Source organism: Phoxinus phoxinus (assembly GCF_949152265.1).
Source record: "Phoxinus phoxinus genome assembly, chromosome: 18".
In the NCBI taxonomy this organism is placed as follows: Eukaryota; Metazoa; Chordata; class Actinopteri; order Cypriniformes; family Leuciscidae; genus Phoxinus; species Phoxinus phoxinus.
Window position 1 is genome coordinate 12,929,611 of NC_136893.1, and position 19,527 is coordinate 12,949,137.

The 19,527-nt window shown below is 35.0% G+C and overlaps 2 protein-coding genes across 2 annotated transcripts in view; one reads left to right on the forward strand and one right to left on the reverse strand.

Annotated features, from left to right (window-relative positions):
- The window catches only part of LOC306985304 (complement component receptor 1-like protein), an 88,519-nt gene extending 77,293 nt beyond the window's left edge, over positions 1 to 11,226 (forward strand). Inside the window, exons 15-20 of the mRNA XM_079587394.1 lie at positions 3,716 to 3,898; positions 4,334 to 4,411; positions 5,770 to 5,799; positions 6,177 to 6,218; positions 7,940 to 7,976; positions 10,069 to 11,226. Coding sequence (XP_079443520.1) covers positions 3,716 to 3,898; positions 4,334 to 4,411; positions 5,770 to 5,799; positions 6,177 to 6,218; positions 7,940 to 7,976; positions 10,069 to 10,078 — 380 coding nt within the window. The 3' untranslated portion in view covers positions 10,079 to 11,226. The remainder of the gene's footprint in view (positions 1 to 3,715; positions 3,899 to 4,333; positions 4,412 to 5,769; positions 5,800 to 6,176; positions 6,219 to 7,939; positions 7,977 to 10,068) is intronic.
- A 1,181-nt stretch (positions 11,227 to 12,407) lies between these two features.
- atp6ap1b (ATPase H+ transporting accessory protein 1b) lies at positions 12,408 to 18,725 on the reverse strand. The gene is made up of 10 exons (XM_079587401.1): positions 18,495 to 18,725; positions 18,153 to 18,279; positions 17,102 to 17,176; positions 16,811 to 17,004; positions 16,116 to 16,147; positions 15,875 to 15,960; positions 14,580 to 14,830; positions 14,441 to 14,491; positions 14,066 to 14,303; positions 12,408 to 12,849 (listed from the first exon to the last, which is right to left on the reverse strand). Exons 1-10 carry the CDS (start codon positions 18,617 to 18,619, stop codon positions 12,640 to 12,642), a joined length of 1,389 nt encoding a protein of 462 aa, XP_079443527.1. The 5' UTR covers positions 18,620 to 18,725; the 3' UTR covers positions 12,408 to 12,639.
- Between the last annotated feature and the right edge of the window lie 802 nt (positions 18,726 to 19,527).

Consider the following 19,527-nt stretch of genomic DNA (forward strand, 5'->3'; position numbering starts at 1 on the left):
GGCGAAGTGTGGTTTTCCACCAACCCGGAGACAACTCCCTTTCTTCAGCCTGCCAGAGGCGTGACTTCATGGCCGACGTGCTATGCCATCGCAAGGGTCCAGAACATTGATTCTGTGTTCAATCTGTTTTTTTACGGGCGCCGCACAATGAGAAACTGGACCGGGGTGGACTCCACAGATCTCCGTGCCTACATGGGGCTACTGATTATGGCCGGTGTCTACAGGTCCAGAGAGGAGTCCACACGTTGCCTGTGGGATGATCGCAGTGGTCGTGCGATTTTTAGAGCCACCATGTCCCTCTCAAGATTCAAGAAATCACCAGAGCTCTGCGTTTTGGAGGTTGGTCATGCTGACAATGAGGTCAATCATCTCGTCGGCCATGAAGTCACGCCTCTGGCAGGCTGAAGAAAGGGAGTTGTCTCCGGGTTGGTGGAAAACCACACTTCGCCGTTTCTCCCAATCCACCCAGACCCAGGATCCTCCGAATCCTCCTCGCCTTCAGTGGAAGCTAGAGAGGATGATGAGGGTGCCACATCCAAATCAGGATCTGCCTCTCCTGAGTCTGTGGTGTCAGAGGGAGAAGACAATACATCCTGCAGCTCGCTGGAGGGGTCAGGCTGCATACTCATCTCTAAAACTTCACTACAAGTCAAGCCCTTTCTCATGTTGCTTGCTGCTCTTCTCACCATCAAATGACCAGCAGGCTTGCATGCAAGTGTTTAAATACACTTGCTTAGTTTTTGTTTAGTCTGCATTTCTCACCATCAAAAGGCAGATGCATAAATACACCTTTTTTGTTTTTGTTTACTCCATGTAGTTCTGAGAGCTGAGTTGCATATTTTGATTTTCTCAGACGCATCAAGGTGAGGTCTCTCTCTCTCACTCACACACACACACACACACACACACACACACACACACACACACACACACACACACACACAGTTATGCTATTATACTCCATATAACTCCATGTAAAAGCCAGAAACTAAGCTTTTTTTTGCACAGGCCTACCTAAAGGGTTAATGGTGCCACCTGGTTATCAACAGTAAAAATTACTAATGTTACCTCTTCCCAACAGGGAAAACCACCAACAATCAAAAATACATGATTTTATGGTGTCATGGCTTTGCAATCAAAAAATGTGGTTATAATGGAAGTCAATGGGGCAAAAACAGCCACAAACAGTAAATGAGGGAGAAAAAGTTTAAATCTGATGCTGCACAAAAACTAACAATGCATCAAAACCAATGTTGTTTCTAATCTTTGACATGTCCAAGACTGTGATAAAAGGTAAAAAAAAATCCAGTCCACAATCACATTTTATATTGAAAATAAGTAATTGTGTGTTTTTTCCCCTCCCAAATCAGTGACATAATTTATGAATTTGGCAATTAAAGAGTTAAAATCTTGATTTTTTTAAAAACATTTAGTAGTTTTGAACAGGACTGATGTTGATTAATAGATTTATTTCCAAAAAAATGGCAAAAAAATATTTATCTGATCAATTTTTACAGCAGTTTAAAGTAGTGGCTGTTTTCAGCCACGAACATAACGAAAGGGTAGTGAATTTGCCCAGAGTGTACTGTTAAGTTTTTTAAAATTTTCAAAGCATTTTCCTAAAATATGTGTAAAAATAAGCTTTGTCACCAAAAATCATTCCATTTGCTGAAACACGGAAAAAGTTATGGCCAAAATAAGACTCAAAAATACCCCATAGTGGCTGAAAACAGCCCCAACAGCACATAAGGGTTAAGCAATAATAATATGGTAAAATATCATACTGAAGTAGGCTGATTTAAAAATAAAGGGCATTTTTCCCCCTAATTTTTCCCTACTCTCAGGGAACTAAGGTTACGTTTCTTATTTTATTTTTTTTATATTGAAAATTGTTTTAATCAGGGCATTTGTCCGGTTGGGCAAGTAGCCTACAATTCTTTTTCACTTGTCCATCAAAAAAATACACGCACGTGTCCCAGACAAGCGTTAATGTCGAAATTCTATTCAGATCAGTAAATTACCAAACAATCATAAAATAAAGAAATATTATCTTACCGTCATCGTGAGGTGAAAATGAGGATCCACTCTGCCAGACTCTCATGAAAGTGCTTATCTATAGCACAAAATGTATTTCTCGTACCATTTATTCGCCAAAAATAGTTTTTGCGTGCATATGATACGCAGTTTTACGTGCATATGATACGCACTTTATGGCGTGTAATACGCATGTACTCCACACCCCTAATCTAAGGGGGTTGCAGTGCGTATCATTTAGACGCAAAATAAAACTATTTTTGGCGTATAAATGGCACGATAAATAAAATGTATCCGTTTATAAATTCAACAGTCTGTAAATTCCTTCAGAAAACAGCGTGTGGCAGTGGCGCACTTTGAGCGTCTTGACACATATATATATATTAGTGCTGTCAAAGTTAACGCGTTAATTAGGCGTTAACGCAACATCATATTAACGGCACTAATTTTTTTAACGCGCGATTAACGCAGCGCATATTTTCAGTTTGACCCGTGACCCAACCCCTAGTTGGAGAAATGGAGATACACAGTGTTGCCAACTTAGCGACATTGCAGACACCTTTAGCGATTTTTTTTTCTCTTCAAAAAAGCGCCCAAACCTTTAGGTTCATGCTCTATGTTGACTATGGTTTCAATAATAAACATAAATTTGCATAAAGCATCCATATTTATCCATGCCCATAATGATTAGAGTATTACAAACTTGAAAAGTATTAATTTAAGGTACATTTAGAACAAATGAAAAATGAAAAACTCATGGCAAGCATGCGATTAATCGCGATTCAAAATTGTAATCGATTGACAGCCCTAATATATATATATATGGGTGTATATTACCTAATAAATTATGTTTCTATTATTTTAGTTTTAATGAAAAACCAGGGGAGCCCTGGACAACTTTTTTGTCAAACAACATGCAGCACTACTGAGCTTTGATAATAATTTATTATTATTATTAGTGCATATATCTGAAGCGTGCAAACCAGTGAGCAAAAAGTCTTGCGCTTCAACAGACAAATTTACACACAAATTGTGTCAACAGGCCCGTCTTGGTGAGTATCCTAGCAGACATAGGTTAAGTCTTAAGTGAATGAAAACGCGTGTATCAGAATCCGTGTACTGGATCTGTGCATTATGTCTTAAAGTGACAGCAGCCTAATGTTCCTGTTGTCTGTTTTTAATGTTGATCAAACAGTTAGGGCTTTCGCGGTGAAGGAATTTCCCTTCAATTGTTCCTCAAAAGCGCGATATGTGGTATTATCGCCATTTATATATTTATTTTGATTTAATTATATTTATTTGTTGCTGTATTAATAAGTGTTAAGATGAGGTCAGCATGCACAACAACATGGACATTTTCAGTAACCAATGTACCCAACAGCGTTGAAACAGGAAGTGAAGTAAACAGAAGAGAATGACAAAATATGGGTCCACATAAGAGAACATAAACCTGACAATAAGCTTGTTAAGTTATTTTTAATATTTATAACAGTTTGTTCCGATCCTCGAATCTGACTGACCTAAAATCAGACATGACGATAAGTACTTGTGTATACATAATATTGACACATTTCTTACATACTGACAAGATGGCAGAGATCTTTTCTGTAAAGGTGAATGTTTTTGTTTCTTAAATTTTACTGAAATATGACATTGAAGAGCCGACTTTTTTTCTCTTTAGTGGTGAAATGTAAGGCACCTCCAGCCATAGTAAATGGACAGCTTCAAGGGGAGCATTTGGACAGTTATGAATATTCACAGGTCGTGTCCTACAAATGTAACAGTGGGTTTAGTCTTATTGGAAGTCCAACACTTCGTTGTTCTGAGAATGGGACTTTTCAACCAGATTCGCCAAAATGTTCGGGTACGTTACATTTAAAATGCCAGTCAAGAGATGAAAATGAAACGTTTTTTACTTGTCTTTTCTTTTTTTCTGTTGATTAGTAAACGATTTAATGATTAATACATTACAAAGCTGATAATACATAATACAATTACTTTCAGGATAATGAAATGTTATGTTTACATATATTGACACATTTCTGACATATACTGACTAGATTATATATTGATTAATATGACAATATTAATTTCATGCCTTTTAGCACAAAATACATTTTTATTTACATGAACTTTCATGGATCTCTGAAGAAAACTTTAGAAAGTTTCTTCTCTCTCTCTCTCTCTCTCACTTTAAGCATATAAGAGTGCGATTTGAATTTCTAATATTATCTAGACTTCTTGAACTCCTATTTCTAGTTCCCTAACCCGATGTGTATGTTACATGTTTGACTCTCAGCCACAACAACCACAACTTCCACGATAGTTACCACAACTTCCACGACAGTAATATTCAAGACTCGACCTGACAATAATGGTATTGCACTCTTTAAATCTATACTCCATTATGACATTCTTAGATACACATTTATGTTCTCCAAATGGCCCTGTGTTAAAGAGTAAACGACATAAAAATCCAGAAAGAGAGAGCTAAGAAACTTTCTGTAGTGGTGTCACTAATTATGAAAAAATAGTGGCCTAAAATTTTGGACTGATTTTTTTAGTAAGCTCACAATTTTATTCAATTTTGATTCAGTGATGTGATTACAAAATTCTCAACACATCTAAGTATTATTATTATTATCAAATCTTTTTGGGAATTAAAGTACAGCTGTACGTATCCTGAATTCATAGACATACCGGTACTAATATATGTCTGCTCTGATCTGCCAAACGTAGTAGGTATAATTAAATTCAATGAATCTGTATTGCGCTTTTCACAACACATTTGGTATTTTTCAATAACCATATGCACAGGTGCAAAACAATCTGAGTCCAAATGTTTTCACCAACAGATCATGATTCACCAATAACATTCCAAAAACATACAAATTTGAGAATTTACAAAAAAATCTAGCAACAACAGAAACCATATGCGCAAAAATCACATACTCTTTGTGGCCTTATAAACGCATTAAGATGACATTTTCCACAGATATTTCATCTTAAATACATTTCATCATATCAAGTAAAAGAGTAAGAAGAGGTGTTATTGTGTCATATGTTTGCTGAGAGTGAGGACCAGCTGTCAAGAAAAGGTTGCATGGAAAGCCCTTGCATTGAGATGGATTGGGCGTGTTTGTATGAAAATTTGAATCATCCGGCTCACGGTTGCCTAAAATGCCTAAGACAAATTATTTCATAATTGAAACGATTGCCCCCACCTCTACTAAAACTCTAAATGAGCCAGAATCATCTTTAGGTGTCAGTCCAACTCTCTGTATCATTGATAATTTAACATTAACTCTACATTAACATCTATTAACTCAATTTAAGAGTAAATAACAATAGCATTTTATGATATTGGCACTTGTACTGATATCTTTTGGGCTTTTTTTTCTTATATTGGCAATTATTTTAACATTTTACATGATTAAATGTCAGTTCTACTACTGAAAGTTTCTTGTTTCTCTCTCTAACCAGATCTTAATGTTGTTAGCTCTTTTATAATGGGACTGTTTGGGGAACACTTTTACACTAAGCATGAGATATAATAAAACCTCTGATGTTTATACAGCATAACTGTTTAAATGCTTTCTGTCTAAGTCTTTCTACTGCATGTTTTTTTTTTATCTACTTCATCAAAGTTATCTATCTATTTGTATTTGAAGCTTAGATTCTCTTTCTCACAAATTTTTACCTGACTGTGTTCTTTTTATTCCACAAATCGCTCAGAAGATAGATCATCCAGTTCTAAAAGTACCGGTAAGTGTCTTTTTAAGTTCAGTTTTTATTTTACTATACTATCCAATAAAGAGCTGATTCCTATTAATATGTCATCATTTTAGTATTCCTATAAATTCATATTACGCATCGTTGATGTTAGATTGTGACCCGTTTAAATGTTTGTGTTTGTCAGCTCAGAGATTGTCTGTTGTAGAAAATTCCAAAAACCTCCAAATGTGTCCATGTCATATTTCTGGTTAGCCTTTGTAGCTTTCTTTTAATTGACAATTTACATACAAGTTATGCTTAACTTTGTTACAAATGTTACTTAATCATTTTTTGTAGTATATTGCAAGGATATGTATTGTATTGTTCGTTTTGTTTTAATCTTTTCAATAAATTGTCTCTATTTTCAGTTGTTGCATGGAGTATTACATTGAGTGTATTGGCTGTTTTGGGTAAGTCTCAGTCGGCATAATTCACCAGTAATCTACATGTCTTCAAAAACCCAGTTATTAAATTAAAGTGAACAAAATGCAGCTATCATGTATAGGTTTAAACAGCTTCACAAACAGTATTTTCAACCACAGTTTCATTATTTTATATATTACAAATATACAAATATTCACAGAAGTACAGGGATAAATTGTACTGGGATTTGGCCAGTAGCCATATTACCCTGTAGCCCAAGACGGGTCGCCCACTAGAGCTAAGCATGGTTGAGCCTGGTCAGTACCTGGATGTGAGACCTCCTGGGAAAACCAGGTTGCTGCTGGAAGAGGTGTTATTGAGGCCAGCAGGGGGCGCTCACCCTGTGGTCTGTGGTTCCTAACGTCCCAGTATAGGGATGGGGCCATTAAACTGTCAAAAAAGCACCGACCTTTGGATGAGACATTAAACTGAGGTCCTGACTCTCTGTGGTCATTAAAAATCCTGTCATCCTGGCCAAATTTGCCCATTGGCCTCTGTCCATCATCATGGGCTCCAATCATCCCCATATATACTGATGGCGTCATTACTCTCGGTCCTCTCCACCAGTAAGCTGGTGTGTGTGGTGGACGTTCTGGCGCAATATTGCTGCCGTTGCATCATCCAGTGGATGCTGCACAGTGGTGGTGGTTGAGGAGATTCACACCTTCTATATGAAAGTGCTTTGAGTGCAGAGAAAAGCACTGTATAACTGTAAATACTATTTATTATTTGTATTATTAAAAGTTTATCGTTCATATAAAAACACTGATGTCTTGGAAGCGATCAAAATAGAGCAAATCCCCTTTTAAAAGTAACAAATAACGATTATATATTTACAGCACTATATGGTGGCAAGGGACAGTTAAACAATTTATTTGTCATTGATTCATTAATTCAAGAGATTTGTTCAAAAACGCTGATTGGTCCAGTAATACAACAAGTGAAGTATGTATGAGACATTGAATTTATTCATATACATTTTTTTTTTGATAGTTCAGATTAATTAAACATTTTAAATAGACTGCAGCCAATTAACATTTTGTCAGAAGCTATAGTAAATTATTTTGTTTAGTGGTTTGTTCAGAATCGTGGGAGAAACGTTATCTCTGTCTGAAACAAAACAATCATTAATCTCCATTCATCCAGAATCGTGCAGGTTTATGTGCTATACAAATAAACTTGCCTCTCTCATTCAGCACAATTTCAAATGACCACGTTTGCACATATTTTGAGTGCTTGACGTTAATTGCATTAAGAAACAGCATGTATCGGACGATAATAAAATATCACGGAAAACACAGTAGTTTTCCAAACCTATAGAATCACTTTGCAAGCCAGGTTTGACCTAGGATCATAACCCCTGCTGAATCAGAGAAATAGCGAGCGCTATTAAACATGCAGACATTGCTTTAAAGGTATGTTCCAACAAACAACTAATGTAGCATTTCGTGGGAGAAACCACAACACTCCAAAAAAAAAGCGGGACACGCTTAAAGTAACATCCTACCCCTAACATCACTGGAAATGAACTCATTTTTGGCAAATCCACCTGACAACTGTCACACACTATCCGTTGTAATTTGTATTTGTGAAATTTGAGATGTGGGATTGGAATATTTATTAGAGAATTTATTCATTTCTTCTTCTTTTTTCTGTTTGAATCAAGGTTAGTCATTTGTAATACTTGCAATTCTTCTCTGTTTAATAGGATGCATCATTGGAGGCATAATTTACAAAAAGAAACGGTAAGTTATCTGCATTGTCTTAGTTGCTCTTTGCTTAAGTGATTTCTCGGCTGTTGTTCTTGCACTCTTATATTGGGTAAAAGCCAAAGGAATGTTTTGCATTCAGATTTCTAAAACGGGTGGTTTTCCACACATTTTCCATGGGAAATGGTGATACATTGAGGTTAAGTTTAAATTAATATACCCATATATGTAGTTATGCACATGCTCAAAACATGAGTATTCTAAAAATATGCCGACTCTTCCTTGGTGTAGAACTAATAACCCATAATTTTTTTTTAAATTAACTGCTTTCATGAAGCATTGGGAATTATATAATTAAATCCACTCTGAAGCTGTGAATTTGTAGTTGTTCACTTGAGAATTTTTTTGTTTTCTGACACAATTCTGAGCTATCCGATCAGAGAAGACACAAAGTGATCAGGTATAAACAGGCTTCAAGTTCGTAGGTTTAAATTATCTTTTTTTATGCCAATTATGTCATTCACAGCCACAGTGCTTCATGAGCAGTTTATTTTCTCATGAGCAATTAAGTGCACACTGGTACTTCTTTTTTTCTTATTTTCTTATTTTCATGCACTATTTTTGCTTCAAATCAAAATATATAATTATGTGATTTATCTTTAGAATTGATTGTTTTGGTTCATGGTTTTTATATAAGATATAATATTTTATATAAGAAATGTTTAAATCCATTTTGGTAGAATGCTGTTGAGCAGGTAATTAAACAAATATATATGCAACGATATATCAATCCACAAAATGCTTCATTGTGCAAAAATTCTCATCAAAAAAGTTTCCCATGAAAAATTTTGGAAATGGTTTCAGTTTTGCTTCCCTTAATGCTGATATCCTTTATGTGAAGATTTGTACAGGGTTTCTTTTTTTTCTTTTTTTTCTGGAAGGGTTTTCTATGGAAGCTTGTTTCCTTCACAGAATAAATAAAAAAAATCTCACAATTACAATTTATATCTCATAGTTTTGCCCTTTTTTTTCTCTCTTAGATTTGTGAGTTTATATCTTACGAGACTGAGAAGAAAAGTCAGAATTGCGAGTTTGTCTCAAGTTAATGTCTTCCAATTCTGACTTTCTAATTTACAAAAGTGTAAATTTTGGGATATAAACTCACAAATTTGACTTTTTTCCTTGCAACTGCTAGTTACTGAGGATAAATTGTCAAAATTGTGAGATGAAAATGACAGAATTAATTTTTATTTATTTATTCCATGGCAGAAACAAGCTTCAGTTTTTTTTTGTTTGATTATGGCATGGCGGCTTAAGTGCATGGGTGCTGGATTAAAGTTGAATATACCAACCCAGATATTTAGTTATGCACATGCAGACCATTAAGCCTGGGTTCTCCCAAGGTTTTTTTTTCTCCATTAGGTCACCTGATGGAGTTTTAGGTCACCATTGGGTCACCTGATGGAGTTTTTCGTTTCCTTGCCACTGTTGCCTTTGGCTTGCTCAGTTGGGGATATTCAATTTAATGAATCAATCAATATTACTATTGATTAGCATTACCAAACATGGACGTTTTATTATTATTTTATTTTAATACTGTGAAGCTGCTTTGATACAATCTGTATTGTGAAAAGCGCTATACAAATATTCTTGACTTGACATTACTGGATTATTGGATTGCAGGTCAAAACATGAGTATTCTGACCAGGTGGCGACTAAAGAGATAGAAAGAGGGTTATAACCCTCACATACATGGTAAGGACAATGGGAACTATGCAACTTTCTCTTTAATGTGTTACAAAGTCAAGTTCTTCTCCTACTTTCTCCTTGTTACCTCACCATGAGTGGCTGGCCAAAGTTTCTGAACATCGTACAAGAATCAATGTGGGTTATATTTTTGGGATGGATGGGTTTCTGACATCAGAAGTATCCGTGAATTTAGCATATCCATACAGGCTGTTGAATAAAGGACAGCGTATCTTCTAGACACTCTAGCTTTTACCTGAGCCTGATTACTGGGACCTCAAAAATATACTTCATTCTTTATTTCTTGTCTTTATCACAGTAAAAGCATGCATTAATCTGTCATTTTTTTGTAAATTACTCACTAAATCGTATTCTTTTACAGGGCTAATTAGAGGCTTTCATTGAGAAAATCCAAGTGAAGCATCCTGCCAATATATATCATTTATACAAGTGCTTACCAGGATCCGTCAACAGGCTGAGTGATTTCTCACAGCATAATCCATAGACATTATTTTGAAAAACCAAGCTCAATCTGACCACTTTCTAGCAGTATCTAACTTTACCCCATTCTGCATTTTCATGATCTGAAACGGATCTGTCTTCACAGGAGACAGGTTGATTTCACTTTTATAAAGTGTTTGCTTGTTATTTCTAACTTGTCATTTTTGAAACGTTTGCACTTATCACACTTAATTTAATGATGCACTGAATCTCCCTTACCTCACTCATTTTGTTGAGGGCTACATATAGCATAAATAATTATTGAAAAAAAGATTAATGTATGAATTGCTTGAGGTTTTGTTTGTTAATCCATGTTCTCACTTTTCATTTGGATAAAGTAGCAATTGTGTGTGAGTTAACCTAGTAGATTTATTGCAGAATGTGATTTGCAGTGCAGATTTTAAACTTAAAGGTTTGGTTAATCTTGAAGTTCTTAAAGTGTCTTTCATTCTCATTCTTTACTCTTTTTGTTCAGTGATGTGCAGAATCTGTTTCAAATTCCACTAGAAATGCTTTGCTATTAGTCTCGATTACAGACTGAGATTTAATGAAGAAAGAGATTTCTGCAATGTTAAATATCGGTTTCTTTTATCTATGTGCTTTATTTATAATTTACAGCCTTGTCCAAAATACTCGAGACCCAAATACCTACAAATGTTTAATTCTTTAATTTATTATTGGGATTTGGTAGGGGGAAGCAAGCATTGTTTTCAAATATTTCTGATGTAAAATTGGTAAAATAGCAATTCAGTTTCAACAATTTGTAGAATTATTTCCCCCCAAATGAGTGCAGTTTTTTTTATATAATAGGCTGTTTAACAGATTGTATTGTAGTGAATGGCTTTTGTAATGCGTTTAAACCATGGTTCTGCTTAATTTGTCATTTTAAACTAGGATTGCACTGGCATGGCCCTTTCATATTACAAATGCTAGAATATTACAAAGTTGTAATCAAATCTAAATCCATCTCTCATGTGTTTCATTCTGTATTTCACTGAGCTGTGGGCCTGGACAGTCTCAAAATAAAAGCTCCACAATCAAAACGGAAGACTTGGGTTCAACTTTATTTGAACTTAAACTTTAAGTGACGACTGAGCCAGGTACAAATGATCAAGAGAAAACTTCTTAAGTGTTCCCTTAATTTCTAAGGTTTTGCTAAATGTCTGTTTGTGTAGTATCATGTTGTAAAATTACATTTTGCATGGCCAATTGCTTAATGGATAGATGCGTTATATTGAAAAATTCAACCAGCACAGCAACAAAAGTATCTTTCTGTATCACACACGGCTGCCAATATACATTCACATTCAGTCTACGTTTTCAATATTTTGTAGTTTAATCGTTCATATAGAGACTGAAACGTTTATAACATGTTGCAATGCACCACACTGATGGCAAATCTGGTGAAGAAAATGCATATTCCAGACTCAGAGATATTAATTCAAATGTGCATCTGCATGTTTCATGACAATGCCCAACAAAACACAGGATACAGCAAAATGCTGACATGGTGTGTATGCTATTAGTCATAATATTGATCTACTAAACTTAACAAAAAAAATTCAAGTCATCTTATACATTTCAAACATTGTGTCCATTGATGAAAATACACAAGTATTATTGGCACTTTTATTAGTTAGTCTAATTAAAAAAGTTAAATTCAACAATTTACCTGAATTGCTTATTTTTATTATTTAGCACTTTTAATTTTTCAAGCAGTGACCGGTTCATCTTAGGCACTTAAATTGTATATTTGGCATAATTCAATATTGGCAAATCTTAAATGTACAACTACACAAAAATACAAATCTAGTACAATGTGAGAAATAAACCACCAGTTTTAAAAGATCAGATAAAAAAAAAACAGTAGTCTTAAAGATAACAGTGCAAGTTGCTGTAATGCAAAATCTGTAAAAAATGTAATTGCGTTCATAAGACTAGTTTACCACTAGACAGAGAAACGCACTATATGTGTACTAAAATGTGTATGTGAAACCTTGAAAGACTTTACAAAAGGTTACATTTATTGACATTAGTTAATGCATTGGGTAACTAATAATTCGTGAATTAACAATTTTACATCATTTATTAATCTAGATCACTTATATTAATTTCACATTTATAAATAAATGTTTATTTGACTACATATATATATATATATATAGAAATCAACATTGAGATATATATATATATATTTAAATGCTGTTATTTCATGTTAAACTTATTGTAAAGTATTATCAAAGTTTATTAAGTAAAGGAGATGTGAAAATAATTTCAGCACTTTCTACAAGACACATTTTTTGCCTTTGAATATACATACTCTTAAAAACATTCAAATTGAAAAACATCATGCTAGATCTGGAAATTGCTGAAAGACAACCACATTAAGGGCTGGATGTTTTTGACATAAATACAAATCAAGCATATTTTTACAGTTTGACAACATCACAGCTCATTCACTCAGAGGCACTGAAATCGCTGGGCCTTTTGGATCATCAAAGCGGTCCATGGTGTGAATCTGCATGATCATGTGCAGGCCGTAGGTAAGGATGAGCACCATGAGCAGAGAGGTCAGCAGGCCCATCCAAATCCCCGGGGTGAAGAACCCTGCACAATCGCTGGCATACGAGAACATTTCACCCGTGACGTTGAAACCTTGGATCTGTTGGAAACAAATGATGCATCAATCAGCCGCAGTATGAGGAGGGTTTTTGTGCATTGCAATTCAGAATTTTCACGTAACCTCACATCCTTGTAGGAACGCCCACCTGGAGGTTAAAACGTTTGTACTAAGAACTAATGTAGTAAGACAGTGACATTAAAAGACTACTTTCAATATACACCTCATTGAATGAGCACAAAAGAAGATGAACCCCAAATATAAACACAACGCGCAGTTTGTCATTAAGCGGTTTTCCATAGGATACCATTATAAAGAAAACGCTTACTCATTTAGTGTTGCGTTCATATTCTGGGTTCGCCTATATTTAGTATGCATAATCAATGAGGTACATTACTGAATTTGATCTTTTTAACATGAACTAAGAATGAATACTTCTACAGCATTTATTAATCTTAGTTAATATTAATTTCAACATTTACTAATCCATTATTAAAATCAAAGGTTGTATGTTAAAGGGATAGTTCACTTTAAAATTAAAATTCTGTCATCATTTACTCACCCTCAAGTTGTTTCAAACCTGTATTAATTTATTTCTTCTGCTGAACACAAAGAAAGATATTTTGAAGAATGTCAGTAACCAAACAGTAGTCTGTACCCATTGACTTCCATAGTATTTTTTTTTCCTACTATGGAAGTCAATGGGTACAGACTAGTGTTTGGTTACTGACATTCTTCAAAATATCTTTCTTTGTGTTCAGCAGAAGAAATAAATTAATACAGGTTTGAAACAACTTGAGGGTGAGTAAATGATGACAGAATTTTAATTTTAAAGTGAACTATCCCTTTAACATTAGTTAATGCACTGTGAACTAACATGAACAAACAATGAACAGCTGTATTTTTATTAACTAACATTAACAAAGATGAATAAATAATGTAACAAATGTATTGCTCATTGTTAGTTCATGTTAGTAAATACATTAACTAATGATCCTTGTGGTTAAGTGTTACCTGCATTTTAGAATGTCCCGCTGTTTTCAGTGAATGAAACTGCAGCAGGTGCTGTATATGGATTATAATAAGTGGCCAAAACTTGCACTTTGTTGACATTGACACTGTTGTTGTTTTTCTTCTTTTGAGAGGTGATCTAAATTTTCGTGGCTTGAAACAGATGGAAAATTGACAGGCCTGTTCTATGAATGTTTTGCCCTCCAGGTCTCCGTGCCAGTAATGCACCTGTAAACTATAGTAGTACCTGAAAATCAGTGAAGGTCAGCTTCCATTGGGTGGCGTTGTCCGTAGCATTGCGAGGCACCAGCAGGGGGCTCTGAAAACTGCTTACAATCTGGCAATGGAAAGAATACTCTGCAGGAGCGTAGATACCACGACTGGCGTTAAAGATCGCCCTCTGTCCGTCATACTCCAGCACCACCTGCTCCATGACCGTCCAGTTGCGAGCAGACACAGGAAAGAAGATCTTGCGCATAGAGAAGCTTTAGGGAAGTATTAAAAATGTCAAATTATTCTCTTTAAGACAGCATGCACATCATATCCAACAGCGGCAGTGAATCCTGTTCGTCAAAACCACAAATGATGCATGCCAGTGACGGATTAAGTGTTAAATACTCACATAAGCTGGAGGGATTGGAAATCCAGAACATTTTGGTAATTCAGGACGAGTCTGAAAAACAAAATATTAGATACTTTCAAGAAACAGCAGTGAATGATGTTGAAATGTATACTGATAACTGCTTGATAATGCTTCTGACCTTGACAGTGTTTCATTGCAAACTGAACCAGTCAGGTCAGGAGGTGCAGTAGAACCATTAAAAATGTCTTTTCCCAAATCAATTTCTTTTCCAAGGAAGCTAGCGAGGAGAGTGTCGGCCCACAGCAAGATGCAGGGTTGCCCCGCTGTGTTGTTGAAGACAACTGGAGGTTTCACAGACGGTGATGGGGGTGCCTGAAGTAGTGATCGGCCCACAAAACTTCCTGTCATTACTGGGGTATCCTCAATGACCTATAGAAGGATAAATGACAAAAAAAAAAGACACTTTTACCCCCGGGTAAAGGAACGCTTCACGCTTATAATTTAGAAGCAACGTTAGCACAACTTTTTACCCGTTGTTATGAAACCCCGCTCCGGAGCTTTTGCGGTGCCAAATGTGTACAGTGTGAAATGATGCGGAGTGAGAATGTTATGTATAGATGCTTAGTAACAGACAGCCAATCGCGTGCCTCACATTCACATGCTTTGGATAGTCACGGAAACACAGCTCGTTAAACAGTAGTTTCAGCGTTTGAGTCAAACTCCTCTATAAACCTTTATAGTCCAACATTCAGGATAAACTTGATAGTACAGTCGACAATATTATGAGGATGCGCAATCCTATAGCCTTTACGTAACCATATTGTGTGCTGCGTTCATCCAATGACATTGACACCGCAAATAAAGACGTTAACGCAGGGTTTAAGAATGTACAGAGTGAAACGATAGTTTATGAATACCCAGGATTAATTGTTAACCATAGGTAAATTATGAACAGTGAAAAGTGAAGCAAGATAACCCAGGATTCCGTTTACCCGGGGTTTACAATGAACCAGGACTTATTATTTCAAGTGTGAAAAGCCCTATAGTGTGAGAGAACAAATAGACAAAGTGCAGTGCATACTAAATTTATCCTTGTGATGTTCCTCATTTAGGTAAAAGCATCTGCTAAATTAGTGGTTCTCAACCTTTTTTGGGCCAGCGTCCCAATCCAATATCCAGTCCAGTTCTTTCTACGCGCACCATAGACGCACACACACAATATGACGTCACACTGCGCGTATGTTTTAAAAACATAATTTAACATATAAATAGTCCTAACACTTTTTAAATAGCCCACTTAAAGTGTTTATTACAAATAAATTACCGTACTAAATGCTTAAAATGAATAAAAGTAAATGAACAAAAATTTGCATCATATTTAAACTCGTCCAAACCCATTGAACCCATTAACACCTGAACGCCCCCGTTGAGAACCACTATGCTAAATGAATAAATGTAAATGTGATGACTTACTCTAGAGGGCTTGAGGCCGGTGTAAACAGCAGTGTAAGGCACGTCCTGAGATTTGAACAGGTCAAGGACCTTTCCAATGATCTCATCTAAAAGAAAAGAAAAGAAAAATGATATACTATAGTACAGCAATGCTGATGAACACATGGCTTCAAGTTAGAATTAAAACATTAAAAGCAATATATATATATATATATATATATATATATATTAAAATCATTATCAAAAAAGAAACATAACTCACCATTTTTCAAAAGCAATTCCTTTGATTGAGCCCTGATATTCAAACAAAGCAAAGTCAAAGTGTTATTTTATTATTATTTATATACTATTATAGTATTTATTAACATTTTAAATATTTTTCATTTCAATTTTAATTTTAACTTAAATTTGAATCTATTTATTTTAAGCTTTTGTCATTTTTTTAAACATTTTTATTTCCAGTTTAATTTTAGTAATTTTAATACTTCAACTTATTTTAAGTTAGTTGCCAATGCAACATATCAAATTACTGAAACTAAGTTTAAGTTTTTAATCCAATATTTATCATTTATTTTATTTAAACTTTCTTTCAACTACCTAAAAAAAAATGTTTTTAATAATAACAAAACTGCAAACAGAACAAAAAAGTGAAGTTAACATTTTTAAAATTCAGGGTGCCTTGCAAAACCATACAGACATCAACCAATTCCATCATTTCACTGAAATTGTATGCTTTTTTTTAAACGCTCTGAAATACAATTTGGCATGACATTGTTTAATATAAGAAAATATTCTTTAAAAAAAAAGTAGAAAAACGCTGTTAGTATTGAGTGCCTGTGTTGCAGAAGGTCATACAGATGGAAAACATGAAAGTGTAAATAATTAACTGGTTAAAAATCTGCACACTTTTGCAAGAAATGGTGTATGTAATATAAGTAGCATTACAGAACATCTTACCCAAAAGTGTAAGGGAGATGGACAGCCAGCAGTGAAGGCTGTGCGGTGTTCAGCTTGATTTCCTTTAGGGTGCTTGGGTTGATGTGGACTGCTGGGATACCCAGCTCTCCCTGGAAGAGTTCCAGGACTGAATCCGCTGTAGACCAGTCCAGGGCTGGCAGCATCAGAGGACTGGAGGATGTCTGAAGTGCTGACTTGAATACCAAGACAGAAAAGTTGAAGAGAATTTTAGAGAAAAATATAGATGTGATATATTATGTAAGGATTAAAAAATATAAAGGGCACACCCACCTCTACATTTAAAAAGACACTGTCTTGTTTGTTCCCAAAAACTCCACCGTACATGGTGAAGTCATCTATACTTAGCTATATAGTGGGGAGAGTAGGCAACAAGAGTCAGTTATTAAAGTACATTGCATAAATGCATTCAATTATTATTTATATACTATTAATTAATATTTTTAAATTCTGGTTTTCAATAATAAGTTTTAATTTTTCTATTAGTTTCAGTTTTACTAATTTTGGTATGTCCTTTTGTCGTTTTGGTAAGTTTTTTTATATTTAAAAAATTGACTTTTAGTATTTAAAAGAAAAAGAAAAATGTTTTGGCAGCTATTTTAATTTTATTTTAACTACCCAAAACGTGGTTTATATTATAGTGTTGTCATTGAAAACTTTTTTTTTTTTTTTTTTTAACGACACTGCTTATATCTACCAATCACACTTGTTTAAGCCAATGTTTCAACTCTCTGGTGTTTAATATTACAATAATGCAATAACTAAATGTTGTCATGTCAATGCACAAATGATCACATTTGTACTGTAATGAAATACTGGCATGTCCAAGGGAAGATGGATGGGGAAGTAAGACTGTGGCTCAAAGTCACACTATACTGACAAGTCCAGTAGCTACGGGAGTAAAAATATCAGAATTAGAGGAAGAAGCTGCTTTATTAATAATTCCGCAATGTAAAATACATTGCTTCTACTTTGATCACACCACGTAAACTGTTTTTATATTCCACTTTATCAGGTTCTCACAAATACTAAAGGCTTTACTAAAGGTTCTTCTTACCAATGTCAGAAATGTACTTGTTTTTATTAAAGGATGACATGTGGATTTACTTTTAAGAGGCATTTTTCTCTTTATGAGAGCATTTTCTAAAATACAGCATATTGTTCATTATATAATATATTTCAAACAACTGAAATGGTCATATAACTAAATAATATTGTATTACAAGACTAAACACATATCTTAAAGCAGATAAAAACACAAGAATGCATTAGAGGTGGCATTATTTCCCCCACATGTTAAAAACTTATGAAGCCTTTTTTTTACCTTATCCTGTAAGAAGAGCAGCACATTGTGAGGAGCAGTGGACAAGGCAGATTTCAGATAAGACACCAGCTGCCCACCAGATATAGCCTGACCAGCAGCTGGTTGAGCCAGATGTGGCATACTGTAGCTGTATTGACAAAGATATCATTCAGTTTGAAACCTTCTCAACAGAAACAGGATGACTTGAAACTTTGTCCACAGTCATCAGCCTCTGCCAAGCGCTTTCCAACTTATAGACAGTCTACCAAGTCACTGTTAGCTGATTCAGCTGCCTGAACATATATAAGAAAGCCACACTTAACAATGTAAAAGCAATATTCAAGAAACAAACGTGTCACGTACCCATCACTGGTCCACATGAGCAGAGGCACTTGAGCATAACAGCTATAAATCGAGAAGATAAATAATAAAACTGAAGTAAAGGCCATTGTCGAGAGACTACTACGCCGCACTCCTACTTCCGTCATTATTCAGGAGAGTCACGTGAATGGCAGAGCGCTGATGATCACGTGACTGTGTTTTTTCCTTCTTCAATCATGTGATTCCCTTCTGACTCGATTCGTTCTCGTCTCTGAGCAGCGCAGGCGCAAGATGATCTTATGGATAAACTATATTTTCATTATTCACTAGGACAACGTTGTTGAAAAGGAAAAAGAATCCTTAATTTAACTTGATCATTAACATCTATCTATCTATCTATCTATCTATCTATCTATCTATCTATCTATCTATCTATCTATCTATCTATCTATCTATCTATCTATCTATCCTCAGAAAGAGAAGTTGCATGCAGTGCTCCGCTGTACATTGTAAAATAAATTGTTAGGTTGACCCATTGACTGGGTTGACCCATGAATTGTAAAAAAAAAAAAAAAAAAAAAAAAGTTGACTGCACCACATTGTAAACTATTTATTTATCAAAAAAGTTCTCTTTGTATTATGTATCATTAAATTATTATAACTGCACAATACCTTTTACTGTAGGAATCAATCTTGGTCGGCCCTCGCTATTTTTCACCTGGAGTGTAATAGGACGACACTGTAGGCTACTTTCAGGACCACTTTATTGGGCTGAAATATTGACAGCCTCTGTCATATATGTTTGCATTTTAATAAAGATTATCTTAACAGACCACTTATTACTATGAACATTAATATAGAACAATACTTTGCGTTTCCTGAGCACTAAAACAGCTCTCATCTTTATTATCAGCACTTTAATTCACGCTTTATTGAGAAAATCTTCATCCTCAGTGTTGTTGGCGGATTGATATGTGATAATGTGACAGCGCCCTGTGCCATCAGCTGTAGGATGGGGAAATGAAAATGAAATAACTTAAGACTACTACCAGGGATGTGAATTGTCGCTAATATT

What these genes read in the sequence shown, in the direction of transcription:
- atp6ap1b (XM_079587401.1), bottom strand. Translation starts at nt 18,619, where the DNA reads ATGACGGAAGTAGGAGTGCGGCGTAGTAGTCTCTCGACAATGGCCTTT. An exon ending in GGAATTGCTTTTGAAAAATG is followed by an intron (nt 15,961 to 16,115) that starts GTGAGTTATGTT and finishes CTTTTCTTTTAG; the next exon opens with ATGAGATCATTGGAAAGGTC. An exon ending in TGCAATGAAACACTGTCAAG is followed by an intron (nt 14,492 to 14,579) that starts GTCAGAAGCATT and finishes TTTGTTTTTCAG; the next exon opens with ACTCGTCCTGAATTACCAAA.